Source organism: Pipistrellus hanaki (assembly GCF_964339955.1).
Source record: "Pipistrellus hanaki genome assembly, chromosome: 7".
NCBI lineage: Eukaryota > Metazoa > Chordata > Mammalia > Chiroptera > Vespertilionidae > Pipistrellus > Pipistrellus hanaki.
In genome coordinates this window covers 86,849,517-86,866,696 of record NC_140509.1, presented here as the reverse complement: position 1 = coordinate 86,866,696, position 17,180 = coordinate 86,849,517, and the positions used below count along the sequence as shown (strand labels likewise).

The 17,180-nt window shown below is 38.3% G+C and overlaps 1 protein-coding gene across 11 annotated transcripts in view; it reads right to left on the bottom strand.

Annotated features, from left to right (window-relative positions):
* Positions 1-17,180, bottom strand: part of QKI (QKI, KH domain containing RNA binding) — a 113,243-nt gene that overhangs the window by 67,625 nt on the left and 28,438 nt on the right. For all 11 annotated transcript variants that reach the window (XR_014795515.1, XR_014795516.1, XM_084889740.1 and 8 more), the window contains exon 2: positions 8,042-8,184. Coding sequence is in view for 9 of the 11 variants with exons in the window: in XM_084889740.1 (XP_084745866.1) it covers positions 8,042-8,184 (143 nt within the window). In the remaining 2 variants the exon portion in view is untranslated. The remainder of the gene's footprint in view (positions 1-8,041; positions 8,185-17,180) is intronic.

The window sequence follows — 17,180 nt, the reverse complement described above, 5'->3', positions numbered from 1 at the left end:
GACAGGTCTGGAGCACAAATTTTAGTCCCACCTGACCTCTTGATCATTGTCTTGTGTTACCCTCGTTCAATACAACTCAGCTTTCGGTGGCTTATAACTAAACGACCTTCTGTGACCATTGTATGCTTATCATCTCTTCCTCTTGATTCCTCTACAATGCTAACGATAAAACCTACTCCTTCTCTATTCTCTATTCTCAATGAATAGCACCACCAGTAAGGCCCTCTCTCATTCTTAGCCTCCCACAGGTAACAGACTAAGAAATCTTAAGATTTTCATTATTCTGTCCCCTTTTCTTCAATTTCAACTGCCTTCGATTAGGCCCTGTATCTGTAACAGTACCGTGAGAGTAAGGATTATACCTCTTATTCTGGTGTCAGGTGCCTATCACAGGCCACACACAACATTCTGGAAGAATGATACCAAATTTTACTGATTTAACTCAAATCTCTTCTTTAGCCTCATGCTCCTAATAAATTTGCAAATTTATTTTTCTTTTGTTTTAATCTATCCTTAAAAATTGCAAATTTATACTTCTTTAAATAGCCATACTAATCAAAACGATCACTTCTATAATATCAAACAATAAAACATAGACACATTTTAAGCTCAATAAATTCCTTACCAATTAATGAAGAAAAAAATTATCATACCAATGTGAAACACAGAGATGAACAAATTTCTGCTGGGTAGCCTGTTTAATAATGTTCTCAGACTTGGGAAAAGCAATTTTCTACAGTAGTCAAACTAGATTTCAGAAGTACCTACTTTATATATAAACCGTTTTGTTCTGAAGAGTTTTGTTCTGAAGACATACAATATGCTTCCCAAATGAAATAAGTAGCTCTATCCAGCTCAAAGAGCCTCCTGTAGAAGTTTGATTTCAGTGTCCCTAGGGTGCAGTTAGGCAGGTTCTATCAAAAACTATGCGAGTTGTCGGCTCACCAAATTCAAACCACAAAAAGGCGTAAATGCTGAGTTTTTCACACACAAAGTAAATGTAGGTCACCTAATATAAGCGGGCACTAAGATGGGTGGTCAACTTAAGAGTGGTATAACCTTCCACTACTCCACAGCCAGTGCCACTTGCCCATGCTGGAGGGCGGGGGACTAGAGTAGAAAGGTTGTTACTGACTACCAACATTGCTCTTTCAAGAAGGGCCAAGCCAAGAGCAAATTAGCACATCTCCCTTCCCATTAATAGCAAACAAACACCTCAATGTTTCCAAAATGTAAATACCACTGAGAAGCAAGCTTCTCTCCAATTTTGTATTTATATTACTTTTATTTTTTTCAGTGAGAATCTGAAAGATATGGGTGTTAGATACCTGGACTAGGTATCTAACTGATTTATAAATCTTTTCCAACAGTAATTTTAACAGAGCAGATCTTAACAAACTTTTTGGATGGAAAAATCATAGACATAATTGTATCTCAACTGAGGCTGAAAACACTTACTTATAAGCAATAATTCTTCCTTAATAACTAACCCCATCTTTTAATTTGTCCTTCTGAATTGCTAGCTTTTTAAATATTAAAATATATTATTTTAAAAAAAGTATCAACATTTAAGATTCTGAGAAGGCTTATTATTCTTAACATTATTAAACTTTGAAGGCCCTCAATACACTCTTTCAGTGATATAAAAAGTACACTTCAAATCCCAAACACCAAAAGTAATGAAAATGACCTTCACTAAAGTCATCTGCCAATTTGCAGGTAACAACCTTTAAAAACAAACAGCAATACCCTATACTAATTCAGAAGCTATAACTAGCCAAATTTTCTCTACAAACCCAGGAAAACCCTTTGAAAGGGAACATAAAACTCTTGCTCTACTATTAACAAAGTGTGTTATTATGAGACAACAGTACTATGAATAACATTGTAAATCTATATTACTACCGTTGCCAGGCTTGGATCCTATAAGCTTGAAAAAGACTTGAAAAGGCATTTATCCAACTGAGAAACCTTTGACAATGCATGTCATCATGATACCGTGTTTCCCCGAAAATAAGACATCCTCCGAAAATAAGACCTAACGCATGGAAAGATAAGACATCCCCTGAAAATAAGACATAGTGCAACTTTGGGAGAAAAAATTAATATTAGACACTGTCTTATTTTCGAGGAAACAGGGTAGTATAGATCCAACACATACCTTTCAAGGCTATAATCATTCAAAATTAAAACCCATTTTACAAACACCAGAAAGACAGATATCTTCATATAAATTCTGAGAAAAGTCTCACTACAATTTCATCATATCCCAAGCCAACAGTTTAGCAATCTAATCTGTTCATGTATATACAGGACAACTAATATCTAATAGCTAGACCTTGCCATATTTAAAACTATCTCCCACTCTGGTAGACCTTATAAAACAATTACTCAATATTTCAAAATTGATAACTAGGAACATTTAATGACAATTATTACTGACTCATTGAAGGGTAACATCTTATATCAGTCAGAGTTAAATCCATTCACACACTGTTTATAAGCTCTCCCTGGACAAAAACAAGTCCTTAATAACTTAAGGGGCCACACTACCATTTGATAGCCTCTGTATAACTTTTATCTTCACTCATGTCTGTCATTTTATGAATGTATGACAAACTTAAAAGGTATTAAATGGTTTAATGCAACATCTTTTATCTTTCATATAAGACTGTGGGCTCTTTCAAGGGTAGGATTTCTTTTCTTATTCACTCACAGGAGCCATACTGAGTGCTCTGTCAGATGCCATATAGTTGTTATCTTGATACCTCCAAACAATTCTGAGATAGACCCTATAATTTCAAAGATAAGAAAACAGACTCTAGAAAAGAAACATGTGCTCAAAGCCAATGGGACAGTCTCGATTATTTTCACAAAATGTATCCCCATTTCCTTCTCACTGTGGACAGGGTGACCTGATAATACTGTTTCTCCTCTCATCTCACCTCAGACATTTTAGGGGGCTAATTCTTTGTTGTGGGAGGCTGTTCTGTGAATTGCAAGATGTTTAGCAGCATAATTAGCCTCTACCCACTAGATGCCACTAGTAACCCCTCCAAGTTTTGCCAAACAAAAATATTCCCAGACATTGCCAGATGTCCCAGAGGGGCCAAACCCCCTAGCTGACAACTGCTGAGCTAATAGAATGTTAATGGATGGGACAAGAGCAGAAGCCTTACACGTGCTTTAGCAATTTGGCCTGTCTCCGGCACACCAGTAACCTGCCATGAACAGAGAAGCTCCAAGTAGCTGCTGCCGCTTTGAGCTGAATTCAACAGGAACAACCATGGGCAACCAGCCTAGACTGAGGCTTAGATAACCTCGGCTCAGCCCAATCAGCAGAACCTTAGCCAACAAACAGTATAGACTCCAGAGCACAGAAGCCAATCTGTTATTCTAGGGCACTGTGTTTTAGGATAGCCTGCTATGGAGCTTTATTGTGGCACCTGTTGACAACACCAGTAAGGGGGTAAGGTAAGTCAGGATTCTAAATCTAGGCCTGTCTAGCTCAAAACCCCACTATTATCTCCACTATGTTAAGCTTTCTCAATGGAATTAATATCCTCACCCCCAGGATGTGATTGGTACACACTAGAGTACATTTTCAATGAGCTATTGACCCTACCTTCTCCTTCCCACATCAGGCCACTGATTAAAACACATTGTGCAGGACAACAATGTACAGTACTGCCTCCTTTCTGAAACACTGAGTCTGAGACTTTCTCCTCCTATCATCCCAGAGCTGTACACAGCCAAGCCCAAAACAAGAGCTCCGAAGGAACACTTGTATAAATAAGTTATGTGCAGATGCAAAGGTGTGTTGTTGTTTTTTTAAAAAGGTTTACCAATATTTTAAAGAATGAGCCTTTCACAGAGATACACACAAAGATATTTATTGTCCATCTAACATTACCATGTGGTTAAGTGGAGACATGAAAATTATACAAAATCACCACCACCACGGAGCTCACATTCTGGTAACACTTACACAGTAAAGAGGAATCTTCTACATGCCTTGCATGCATAAACTCACTATAGCTTCTCATAACCCCATGGAACAGTAACCCTATCACCATCTCCATTCCAGAGGTGAGGAAACTGAGGACCAGAAATGGTAAGTAATTTGCCCAAAGTCAGAAAACAAATAGCAGAGCCAGCCAGAGGTCTTGGTCTGAGTCCATACTTGGGCAGCACTGCCCCTTTGAAACTTTAATATTAATAATACAAGCGTTTTTTAATCAAGTGGAATGAACTCACAAAGTCCAGCTTATATACAAATGGGGGGACATATGTAATGACCTCTAAGATTTAAGCGGCCAATATCTAATTCATAATTCTGAAATAAATTTTTTTCCGTACTGCCAAAATCTATAGGCTCCCTTGATATTAAATTTCATAATTTTTTAGAGGTGAAATAAAGTTCTTAACATATATTATAAAACAGTACTACTCTTTTGGTGTGTATTGATAACCTCAAAGAAGAAAACTCAAAAATTACATGCAGATCCCAATTTGCCAAACTCAAATTCTTTTTTTTCTTCTTCAAGACTAGTTTATTGATTTCTAGAGAGAGGGGAAGAGAAGTGAAAAGCACTGATGTGAAAGGGTAACAGTGATAGGCTGCCTCCTGCACAGGGTATGGAGCCGCAACGGGGCATGTGCCCAGACTGGGAATCTGAACAAGCTACCTTCCGGTGCATTGGATGATGCCCAACCAACTGAGCCACACTGGCCAGGGCCCAACTCAAATTCTTTTAACAAATTTAAAATCAAGGTATTAGAAAAAATTACCTGGAAAACCAAAATAGTTTTATATTAATAAACGTTTTCTCCTATAAATTATAACTAAGTTTCCCATTTAAATAGTTTTGTTAAAATGGGTATTTTGAGCCCTAACTGGTTTAGCTCAGTGGATAGAATGTCAGCCTGTGGACTGAAGATCCCGGGTTCGATTCTGGCCAAGGGCATGTATCTGGCTTGCGAGCAAATCCCCAGTGGGGAGTGTGCAGGAGGCAGCTGATCCATGTTTCTCTCTCATTGATGTTTCTAACTCTCTATCCCTCTCCCTTCTTCGCTGTAAAAAATCAATAAAATATATATTTTTTAAATAGGTATTTTGAGGTTCTAAGAGTTGTCTACAACTCATAAAGCCACCTATTTGACATGCTTGTACCTGGATGTCTGACTTCAAACTCAACACCTCTAAATCAGAACTGCTGAACCCCCACCTCCTTAGCCTGTTCCTCTCTGGTCTTTCCTAGCTCAAGAACTGGCGATTCCTGTAAATCCAACTGACCAAAACCTCTGAGCTACTCATGACTTTCCTTCACACCCCATTATTCAACCAACAAATCCTTTTGGCTGTAAGTGAACAATCTATGTAGGATCCAAGTATTTCTAGGTCCTCTTGTTCAATTTCCCTGCCATTCCCTAGGTCAGTGGTCTCACGAGCCACACGCGGCACTTTGGCCCTGGAGTGTGGCTCTTCCACAAAATACCATGGACTGGGCGCATCTATTTTGAAGTGGAGTTAGAAGAAGTTTAAGTTTAAAAATTTTGGTTCTCAAAAGGAACTTCAATTGTTATACTGTTGATATTTGGCTCTGTTGACTAATGAGTTTGCCGACCACGGGGGCAAGGTGGTCTCTTTGCTGCCACCATCACCCAAAGGCCTTTCTCCATACAGCAGCCAGAATGAATCTATTAAAACCCAACCAAGCTCATTCACTCTGGCTCAAAATATCTGAATGCCTTAGGAGAGTAGCTGACATCCCTACTGGAGCCCACAGCCCCAACATGGTATGTATGGCCCCTCTGCACTCTAACCTCATATCTTACCACCCTTCCCAACATGCTATTGTCAGAGTCGCTGCGCTTGCTCACTCTGTCTGGAATGCTCTCCCCCAAGGTGAAGTTCACGCCCACTTCCCCGTTTTTCACTATAAACACATCCTCACCATGGATCTGCTTACCCCACTTTATTTTCCTCCACAGCACTGACTGCACCTGAAGTAAGTATCCATGTGCTTACTGCCTGTCTCTGTGAATGCAATGCCTGTTTCACAAAAGCAGAGACATGTTCCGTTTGCACTCTACCTGCCTCCTGGAAAAAAGCCCCGCAAAAGGACCGTCTTCACCTGTCTGCTTGGCTTAGCCAACTCCTGATGACATAGAATGAGAGCAGTGCTGCTCACACTGAAACGCATCACAAGCCTCTGTGGGGCTGGAAGGCAGACTGCTGGGGTTCCACCACCCAGGGTTCTGATTCAACTAGATATCAGAGTCCTAGAACCACATTTTAAGAACCACTCATCTAGACAATGTTATGACCACCCCCCCCCCCTTTTTTTTTTTTAAAGAAAAACGAGGACCAAGCAGATTAAGGTTATATGCTCTAACAAGGTCTTAAAAGAATCCTATGTTAATGACTAAGGCTGAAACTTTATCCTCTGGAGTTTGAACAAGCAGAGGAGAAGGCTGACCCCTTTTAGGAGATGATAAAATACCAAACAAAGCTGACTTCAGCTGAGACAGCTGCCAAACAACAGTTTCTCATCTCCAGGAATCATCCCAATAACCAGGGCATGTCCCCAGTCACGGCAGCTTCGTCTAAAACACATTCTCTCAGAATCTGAAGTTAAGATAAAGTCTGAAAGGCACTGATTCCAAATTGTGTTAAGAGCAAGGCTTACAACAGAGAAGGTCCAAAGCCTTCCTAAGTCTCACAGGTGCCCTGACTCCGGCCCGAACCCTTTTCACTGCACCCAATTATCTTCCACCAAATTCTTTCTTTGCCTATGTTAACAATAATTTTTGTACATTTGCAATCAAAATTACTTATAAAAACACTAAATGTGTTAGATTTATAAGAAATTGTATTAGAAAAGCAAATTGTGAAATATCAAAGCTTTTTCCCATTATTCCAACTTAAGACATTTATTTCCCTTCTCTAGATTAGTATATTGTAAATATAATCATTGAATTTTAAGAGTACATTACACGTAATAATTTCTGACCTTGTAATAATGCCAACTCTTTCTCATATTTCAGAAAAGTCTCTAAAACCTAGCAAAAAGCCACCAATATGCCTTTATTTAATCAATAGGTAGTTGATGCCTATTACGTCCAACCATGCACACCTGCAATAGCAATTAATAACAAAAACAGGTTCTTGAGTTAAGTGCCTTTAAATACCTTGCTGAGTAGAGAAAGAAAAATATCAGGTAATAAAAGCTATTGCAGAGAAATAAGCTTATGTGAAACAATGAGTGTTCAGGTTGCTTTTAGATAGGATGGCCAGGAGAGGCCTCTCTGAAGTGACATGTAAGCTAAAACCTTAATGACAAGACGCCAGCCAATAGACATCAGTGTATAGCTAACACATAGGTGTTAGGCTGTGAACAGTCTCAGCTTATTCTAAGAATCAGTGTATGGAGAAAGAGAAAGTCATTTACAACAAGTCACAGAGCCAGAAAGGACCAAGTAGGGCTGTGTGACAGAAGGCAGAGTTTGGAGGTATTTATACATGAACTGTGCAGAACAAGGAGGCTACCTGCAACAAAATGCTTATACAGAACAGTTGAGCAAGGGATTAAAAATAACAAAAAATAAGTTGCGGGTAGTTATCACAGAAATTTTAGAGCCAAACAGACTCTTAGCTGTCACGTGGTCCAAACTCTCATTTTACTAACAAGACAATGTGGCCCAGGCTGTGGCTTCTTTGAGATCAGGTCACAGACGAGCTAAGAGTTGTGCTTAGTGCTCTCAAACATTCAGGCCAAAGCTCTCTGCGTAACTCTTGTCTTGATATGAATCTAAAACTAAGTCTTTACCATGTGCATTTCCAAGTGACATAGCAGCATTCAGATGAAAACATTCTTAGAATTTTTTAAAGCTATCCAGGCCAAATTATTCACACCTCTAGGCCTCTCATGAAATTAGTTCAAAATGGCTGACAATGCTAAAGTGTTTACCATCAAATATACAGTATTCCAAAATACGTACAGCAGAAAAACTATTGAATAAAACAAAATATACTTACATCTGGGTATTCCTTTACAGGCACATAAAGTTTCTCTTGTAACTGAACAATAGGTCCCACAGCATCAGGCAATTCTGCACTCCTCTTCTCTGCACTGCCATTCAATGTATCATTGTACATGTCTTTCCGTACTCTGCTAATTTCTGTGAAAAAAAATTTTAAATGAGTTAGACGAAAATATTCTTGCTAGTCCAGGAAAGAAAAGGGGGTAGGGGGATTTCATTGGTAAAGTATTAAAATTCAGAGAAGTAAAGAATTGTTGACCTATTCTACCATTCTCTGGATTAAGTATGTTTAACAGGACTAAAGCCTCAAGTTTATTTCTACTAGAAATCAAATTTAAAGACCAAATAACACATTTTATTAAAACTAACCTCAGAGCCCAAGTGCTTATCCACTGTGATAAAGATCTGTTATTTTATCTAATTCTCCATGCATACATGCGACCAGAAATTCCAAATGAAAGCTTCATTCAAATAAGTATCATAAGAATGCCTATCAGACAAAACTTAACACCAAAGGCTGCCTTCTACTTCGGATGCACAGATTTTAAGTTCAGCAGAAGTCTGAATTTGATATTCAAATTCAGTGTTTAAAGCTTTAGGCATAAAAGAGGTACGAGAGGGTATAGAGAGAAGGCAGGACTGAATGAACCTTCAGAAAAGCAACATTTACAGGGTGCGGAGGAGAAGATGGAAACCAAGAAGAAAGGAACTAGATAGAAGTAGAGAAAAAGTGTCAAAGAACTAAGAAACAACTATTACTATACTTGGGGTGTAATAATAGGTGGTTATTATTACACCTCCATTATAAATACAACACGGTAAAAAGGATTGCCATTATTAAATTAGCTGTCATCATTTCTCCATATTATAGAATGTAACCTCCTTGGGGAAAGAGTTTGTGTCCAGTAGGATTTAAAAATTAAATGTTTCTATTTTTAAAATGTACTTTTTTGTTTTCCAAACATGGAATTTCAATATATTATTGTTATTAAGGAACTATCAAATATCACTTTAATTTTATTTAAATCACTTTCAGCTAAATAAAATCCAACACAGCAAAAATGCATTATCAAGTGTTCTTAGTTAGTCATTAAGTCTTAATCAGTGAAAACACTATATTCTAATACAGTTTCTGCTTCAATGATGGCAATATCCATTTTATAACAAAATTTCTCTCTTAAAAAACAATTTGCCTATCGGAGCTAAACAAATATTTGTTTCTGAAAGCAAATGAAATTTTCAAATCAAAAGAAGGTATCCTGAATTGAACTATATTATAAGGACAAGATCTCATTTATTTTATGTATTTCCAGTTTCATAATATAATCTTTCCTAAAGATGGCCAGTATCAAGTTAGTATTTTTCTTAAATTAGCATATGACAGTAATTCTCAAATCAAGTTTTCAACAAACAAGTAACATCTGAAACATAAATATTGTTTAGGTAATTATAACAAGTAATGAGCCAAAGGGAATTAGAAATTTTTAATCTAATTAAAAGTACACATATATTCTTTGGTCCCAGTCTCTATACAAAAGCACCTTCAGTATTAGTTTATTACATTTAAATACTCTTTGAACTTCTCACAATAATACAATAGTGGGGGGGGGGGGGGGTGATTTTCCAGGTAAACATTTCACACACGAAAATCAATTATAAATGAGAAAATTCAGATGCCTAGATTAAGAAACACATAGAGCCCAGCTGGTGTGGCTCAATAGTTGAGTGTTGACCTATGAACCAGGAGGTCAAAGTTTGGTCAGGGCACATGCCTGGGTTTCCAGTTCAACCCCTAGTAGGGGGTGTGCAGGAGGCAGCCAATCAATGATTCTCTCATCACTGATATTTCTATTTCTCCCTCTCCTTTCCTCTCTAAAATCAATAAAAATGCATATTTTTTCAAAAAACATAAACCCAATAACCTTCACATATCCAACTAGATCACATGTGTCAAACACAAGGCCCGCGGGCCAAATCCTGCCCGCCAGGCCTTGCAATGTGGCCCGCACCGCGCTGTCATCACTGCACTCCGCTGTCAGTTTATGACATTGTCAGTTTATGACTGTTCAGTAAACCATTCGGCCTGCGATTTAGGCTGGATTTTAGATTTTGGCCCCTTCTCTGATTGAGTTCGACACCCCTAAACTAGATGATATAATGGAAGATGTATTTACAACTTAAACTATCCTACCTAATAAAAGAGTAATACGCAAATTAACCATAGCTACGCTACACCCACAAGCCATGCCCACAGCCAATCAGGTATGCAAATTAACCCCAACCAAGATAGCTGCCACCACAGAGAGTAGGAGGGAGGCTTGGGTTTCTCTGGCAATGGAGGAAGCCAAGCTTTCCACACACCCTGGCAGGCCCAGGCCTACACTCAAGAATACCAAAGTTTCAATTATATAAGATAAATCCTAAGAAAAATGGCAGCAGGCACAGAGCTGGAGAGAGTGGGCTAGGGTTGCCCCCGGCTATGGAGGAAGCCAAGCTTTCCACCTGCCCTGGCCGGCCTAGGCCTCCACTCCAGGCTACAAAGTTTCAATTATAGAAGATATATAAATTCCAATAGAAATGGCTGCTGCCACAGAGCCACCAGAAGGCTTGGCTTTGCTCTAGGCGACAAAGTTTCAATTTTAGAAGATAAACCCCAGATACAGGCCTCTATCCTATCTAATAAAAGAGTAATGTGCAGATTGACCATCACTCCAACACGCAAGATCAAGATAGCTGCCTATATGTGATCAAAGATCCTGCTCCCATGTGAACACAAGATGGCCACTGCAAGATGGCCATCAGGGGAAGGCAGTTGGGAGGGACCTGGCCTGCAAGGGAGGGCAGTGGGGGTTGATCAACTTTGCAGGGGAGGGCAGTTAAGGGTGACCAGGCCGGCAGAGGAGGGAAGCTGGGGGCTTTCTCAACTGCTGGCAGGGGAGCAGTTAGACATCAATCAGACTGGCAAGGCAATGGTTAGGAGGAGATCAGGCTGGCAGGCAGAAGTGGTTAGCAGTAATCAGAAAGGCAGGCAGGCAAGCAGTTGGGAGCCAGCAGTTGGAGAGTGCACAAGGCCAGGCTGAGGGACATACCCACCCCCTCTGCACGAATTTCGTGCACCAGGCCGCTAGTAATTCTATAAACATTTGTGTGATTCCTTTATTAATAACTGAAAGTTCCATGAGAATCTGTTATCCTCTGTCTTCCCAGCTTCTAAAATCCCAACTGGAACATAGTGGGCAGGGTCCTCAATTACTCCTAGGTAGATTGGGTGGGTAGGTGGGTGAATGAAGGGAAGAATGAGCTAGGTTCTAGGGCATTCAAGTTAAACAAGTCATGATTGCAGCTCTCAAAGAGCTTAGTCTACTGTGAAAGGCATATAGACAAGCAGATAAGCTAAGGCCTATGAGCAGTGAGGGCACAGACAGTGGGAGCACAAACAGGCATCATCAGCTAGTGCAGGGAGCAGGGTCAAGAAGGAAGTCAAGAGGAGAGAAAGTTCGATAGTGTTCCAGTGACAAGGAGCCAGGTAAAGCAAAAGCACACTCAGTATACTTAACATTCTATTTTCTCACGATAAAAAGTCTTTTTACCATGTTTCTTTCAGTCCCTGTAATATACCACTCAATATAATAATAGAACACAAATTCTATATGAAACAGTGCACATAAGAACAAAAGATGACTAAGATAGTGCTAGTTCTCAAGGAACTTACAATCTAATGCACGGTAGATCTCACCAGTGAGAATGAGTACTACCCTTTATTAACAACAACTTTCTAGCCAGAAAATAATTAGCACTTCTCGGCATGTTATTTGTAACACTCAAGTTAGAATAGGTTTTGGTTTGAGTTCTAACAGCAATTGCTTGTGGGATTTTAGACCAGTTTCTTATTTAGCCTTTATGTGCCTGTACCTCATATACTAGTAATTAGAGGCTGTTTTCTGAGGGACTCAGTTGAATCCATTGGTTTCCAACCTCAGTGCCCAAGGACTCCATTTATTTTCCCTCATGTTTTAAAAAGTTCTGTCTCCAAAATTTTTCATTCTATAAATCCTGGTGAGCAGAGCTTTGGTTTATGTTGATATCAAGTGATATAATCACAGCCAAAGAGGCATGTTATGAGTATGGGTGACGTTCTAGTTCCTTCATGCGCAGTGGATTCACAGATGCTTCTTTATGAAACAAAGAAGTGCTTCAAAACTAGTATGTTTCATATGTTCTTCTGTTACATCGAACATAACATGACAATGCTCAAATGTTCCCTCATCTCCACACTCATTACCTACTTCAAACCACAGCTGTGGTTCAGAGAACTATAAAAGTTCAGAAACTTTTGTTTACTCACCTAGTATGAAAATTCTGCCGTTTGTGACAACATGAATGGACCTTGAGAACATTATGCCAAGTGAAATAAGCCAGTCAGAAAAAGCTACAAACCATACGACTTCACTTGAGACAGTAAAACTGAACCTTGTGAACACAAACAGCAGTGTGGTGAGTGGCAGAGGGAAGGGGCTGGGTGCTGAAGGGGCCTAATACATGGTGACTGAAGACTTTACGGTGAGTGGAGCGCACACAGTGCAACATATAGATCTTGTATCATAGAAATCTACAACTGAAACCTGTACGATCCTATTAACCAATGTCATCCCAATACATTTTAGCTAAAAAAACAAAAAACAAAAAAAAACAACTTTACCAGATAAATCAGCATTTTCCAATGTTTAAAAATAGGTAAGTAAACATTCCCACTACCTTAACCCAAAAATATCCCTAAGATCAAGACAATTTTGTTTTAGGCATCTCTGAAGTTCTAAAATGTTACAAATTTATTTTCCCGAGCCAAAATCTTTCCTAAACTTTCTTCCACCCCAATACTCCAAAGCTCATAAAGTAGGCCAAATGCCTCTTTCAAATGAAGACAGCCCAACAATATTTGAAGAGTATTTCATACTAATTTCATAAAAATTTTCACACTAATAAATGGTTAGATATCTAGATGGTTAATTTGTCTTTGTCCCTTTTAATATAGAAAATCCTATGTCATACACCCTTCCCTAACAACTGGTAAGTATAAAGACTGAGGCTGCCCCCCTCCAGTCCCAAATATCCCACCTTCCAGCGTGTTCAAGAATACCCATCCGCTTTGCTGAGCATGCTGACATGCTGGTGGTGGTCCCAATCCAACCTCCACCATCGATACAATTTTGTCTCCACAGATGCATACCTACTGAGTCAATTAAAAAATTATTTGCGGTTCTTTTCTACTAGATATGGCCCTTCAGGCTTGTTAACCTATCAGTTGACATTCTTTAGGAATGACTGTATTTGAGTCTAGGATCCAACTAACTGCAATTTCGTAGAACATACACTTCTCTAGCCTGATGCTAAAATGCAGGCACAACTTGTCAGTTACCTGACACAAATCCCAAGCCACACTAGGACCTGAACCTCCCTTGGGATCTACCAGTTTAAACAGGAAATAATCTGTTTTAGAACCTACAGGTGTATCATCAAGTTTATAAAATAAATTTTTCAGTTTGGGGGAAGTCACGTTTCCACCATTCAGCTCCTCTAATTATTCCATGTTTTCTTGAATAGCCATCACATTTTTTTCAAATCTCAATGTCCTGAAAACTAAATTTTTGTTTAGGACTAAAAATCTGTTTCACTTATGCTACTTATACTGTCTATTCATATTTCTCTGCTTTAATTATCTTGATGTTTGTCCTTTTGCTAACTAAAGCTCAATTATCAGTAAATTCTGTTCATAGGAAGGAAAACAGTCACTGCATAGTTCTGTTTTGACCTGATAATACACATCATCTGCCGTAAGCCTTTTTCCTTCCCCTTAATTCACATAACTAAGATTTAAGTAAAAGCTTTGTTTCAAAATCATTCTTGCATTTCATAAGCCTCAAGCTCATTTCTGCCTTTGGCTTTTCTACCACCACCGCTCTATTGTTTCTGAATTGTTGTATGTGCATGCTACCTTTTGCTACCTTAAAATTTTGCACATCAATGCGAAATATGAACTATTGGATTAACTACCAGACCCATGGAAAAGTACAATGTCACACTTCAAGATAACATGAATAATACAGACTAGAAAAATATAAGATATCTAACTGATAAAATTAAGTTGTCATTTCCCACAGAGATAATACCTGTGCATAAGTTCAATACTGCAATGTTGGAAGACTAGGTAAAAAAATAAAACACAGCCTTATTTCACTTTCTGGCTTAGACTTTTTCAACAAATTTAAATCAAGAAAATAAGAATTGAGAAATATTAAAAATATTAACTATCTCAGTATTAAGTAAAAAAAAACTATCAATGACATACATACAAATAAAATGCATTAAAGTACCATTTTTAGTATTTGTAACATTCCAAATTGAACGATGAAAAAATTTTCATACAAAACATGTCATGTACTCAATGTTACAGCAGCTAACTCTAATTGCTCAACTGGCTATTCTGATGCTATAGACATTATATTGGGCATCTATCTGATTTCTTTGTGCCTTACACTTAAATGCATTAAAAAAAAATACCTTATCACTGTAATACGGATGGGGCTACAATGAAAAAGTTATGGTATCATTTGACCATTAATGCATTTTTAAACTTCACATTTTCCATTAATTTCTGCAGTAAAATAAGAGCCAACTATTTATAAAAATATCTACTCTTTGATGTACATAGTATAAATTTTATAAGCTAAGTTAAAATGCAGCTTTCACCATTTTCACTAAAGTTTAAATGAGCTCTATTATTTCCTCACTATTGCAATTCATCTCTCGCTGGACACTAAGCTGGCACAATTCCACAAAGAGCAAAGTGAGATTTTAGTTATTTTAGTTGTATTAGTCTCTATTTCCGTGATATTCATTAAATACTAACATAAAAATATAGGGTGTGTTGATTACCACAGAACAATTGCCACTCCATAGAGGTGGCTGTCATATGCTCTTAATCAACATAGCTCTGTCAAACCTCTAACCAGATTTACTGAGCACCGGAAAAAGTTTTAAAGATGCTTTGAGCATAGCAAACCCATAGAAAACAGAACTTCACTGTGCTCATTTTAAAAAGCCATATTCACAAGGTACAGATGGCAAATGCATTAAAAAGTTGATTATTAGAGAATATGCACTACTTAGTGGAGTATGTTTTGCTTACTCAAACAAAAGAATACATTAAATCTGATTTAACTTTGAGGTAACTACTTTTTAAAAGTGGCAAGGAAAAAAAGCTATCAATAATTCTCTAGATGGAACCTTATTTTTATGTTAAACTGTGTTTGCACTTCAGAACTATAAGCACAAAAAGAAAAACTAAAGTTAAATTCAACTTCATAGCCCTCCTTTAAATTGTCAAAATCAACATTAGTGCAAAACTGTTGACATATTTCACATAAAAAATGTGAAACAGCAAGTCTTATAAAAATGTCCATCCTATTTCCATGACTGTTCTCAGGAGCTGTCTTTTTTTCTTTTTTTTTTGAAAGTTATGTAACAGTAGCTGCATTTTCCTGAAAAACTAAAACAAAAACAAAAAAAAACTCTTTCAAGTTACAGAAAAGAGTGTCTAATGTATGATCCAATGTATACTAAGTATGTGTATTTTTATATAGACACACAGAAGTAAAAAAAGATATCACACTTCGCCCTAGCTGGTATGCTCAGTGGTTAGAACATGAACCAAAACACATGGGTCGCAGTTCGATCCCCAATGAGTGCAGGAGAGGCAACCAACTGACCTCTCTATTTCTCCCTCTTTCTCTCCCACACACACACACACACACACACACACACACACACACACACAATCCTCTCCCTTCCAATCTCTCTAAAAACCAATGGAAAAAGTAGCCTAGGTCAGTAGTAGGCAAACTCATTTGTCGTCAGAGTCAAATATCAATTAAACAATTAAAATTTCTTTTGAGAGCCAAATTTTTTAAACTTAAACTTCGTCTAACGCCACTTCTTCAAAATAGGCTCGCCCAGGCTGTGGTATTTTGTGGAAGAGCCACACTCCAGGGGCCAAAGAGCCGCACGTGGCTTGCGAGCCATAGTTTGCTGACCACGGTCCTAGGGTGACGGTTAATAAAATAAACGAAGATATTACACCTCAAAAAACTAAAGTTGAACACCCAGCAATTCCATGTCTGGGTACATATCTGAAGAAACCCAAAACACTAATTAAAAAAGACAGGCACTCCTATGTTCACTGCAGCTATTATTTATAATAGCTAAGATATAAAACAACCTAAGTGTCCATCACTAGACGAATGTATAAAGTAGTAGTACAAATACATAATGGGGTGTGCTTCAGACATCCTATATAATAAAAGTCTAATATGCAAATAGAACAGCAGAACAACCAAACAACCGGTCACTATGACATGCACTGACCACCAGGGGGCGTGTGCAGAACATGGCAGGTGTTGGCCATGGTGGGATGGTAGAGCAGGTGAGTGGGGGCGCCAGACCAAGGTGGGGCACCAGTCGCTATCATCAGGGTGAGCCTCTGGTGGTTACTAAAATTTCTTTGCTCCCGCGCACTGTATTGACCTATGAACCAGGAGGTTGAAGACTGGATCCCCAGCGTGAGGGTGTGCAAGAGGCAGCCAGCAGATCAATGATTCTCTCTCATCATTGATGTTTGTTTCTCTCTCCCCCTCTTCCTTCCTTTCTGAAACACATAAAAATTACTACAAGGAAGCTTAAAAAGCTTACATTGGTCAGAATTATATGTACTAATATTTATTGTACTAGAAATTAAAACTTTAAATTACTTTTGATTCACTTTATAAAAGTGAACCACATTACATGCTAACAAAAACAATTTATAGAAAATAGGTTATTTTCCAACAATGTTTTATATTTGCACTTTTTTGTAAATCTTTTAACTGTCTTCCTTGAAGAATTCAATCTGTTTTTCCTCTAAATTCAATTTGTTGCAATATCACGCAGCACAGAGCTTCTAGGAACACTGCATTGTACACTCTTGTGAGAATGAGTAAAAACGCTGTGCCCTTATGATGAAAACACTTGACCGCAGAGTCCCTAAAAGGGTGCCGGGCCTGCTCCAATGCTTTCCGTGTGTAAATGCCCGGGTCCTCACA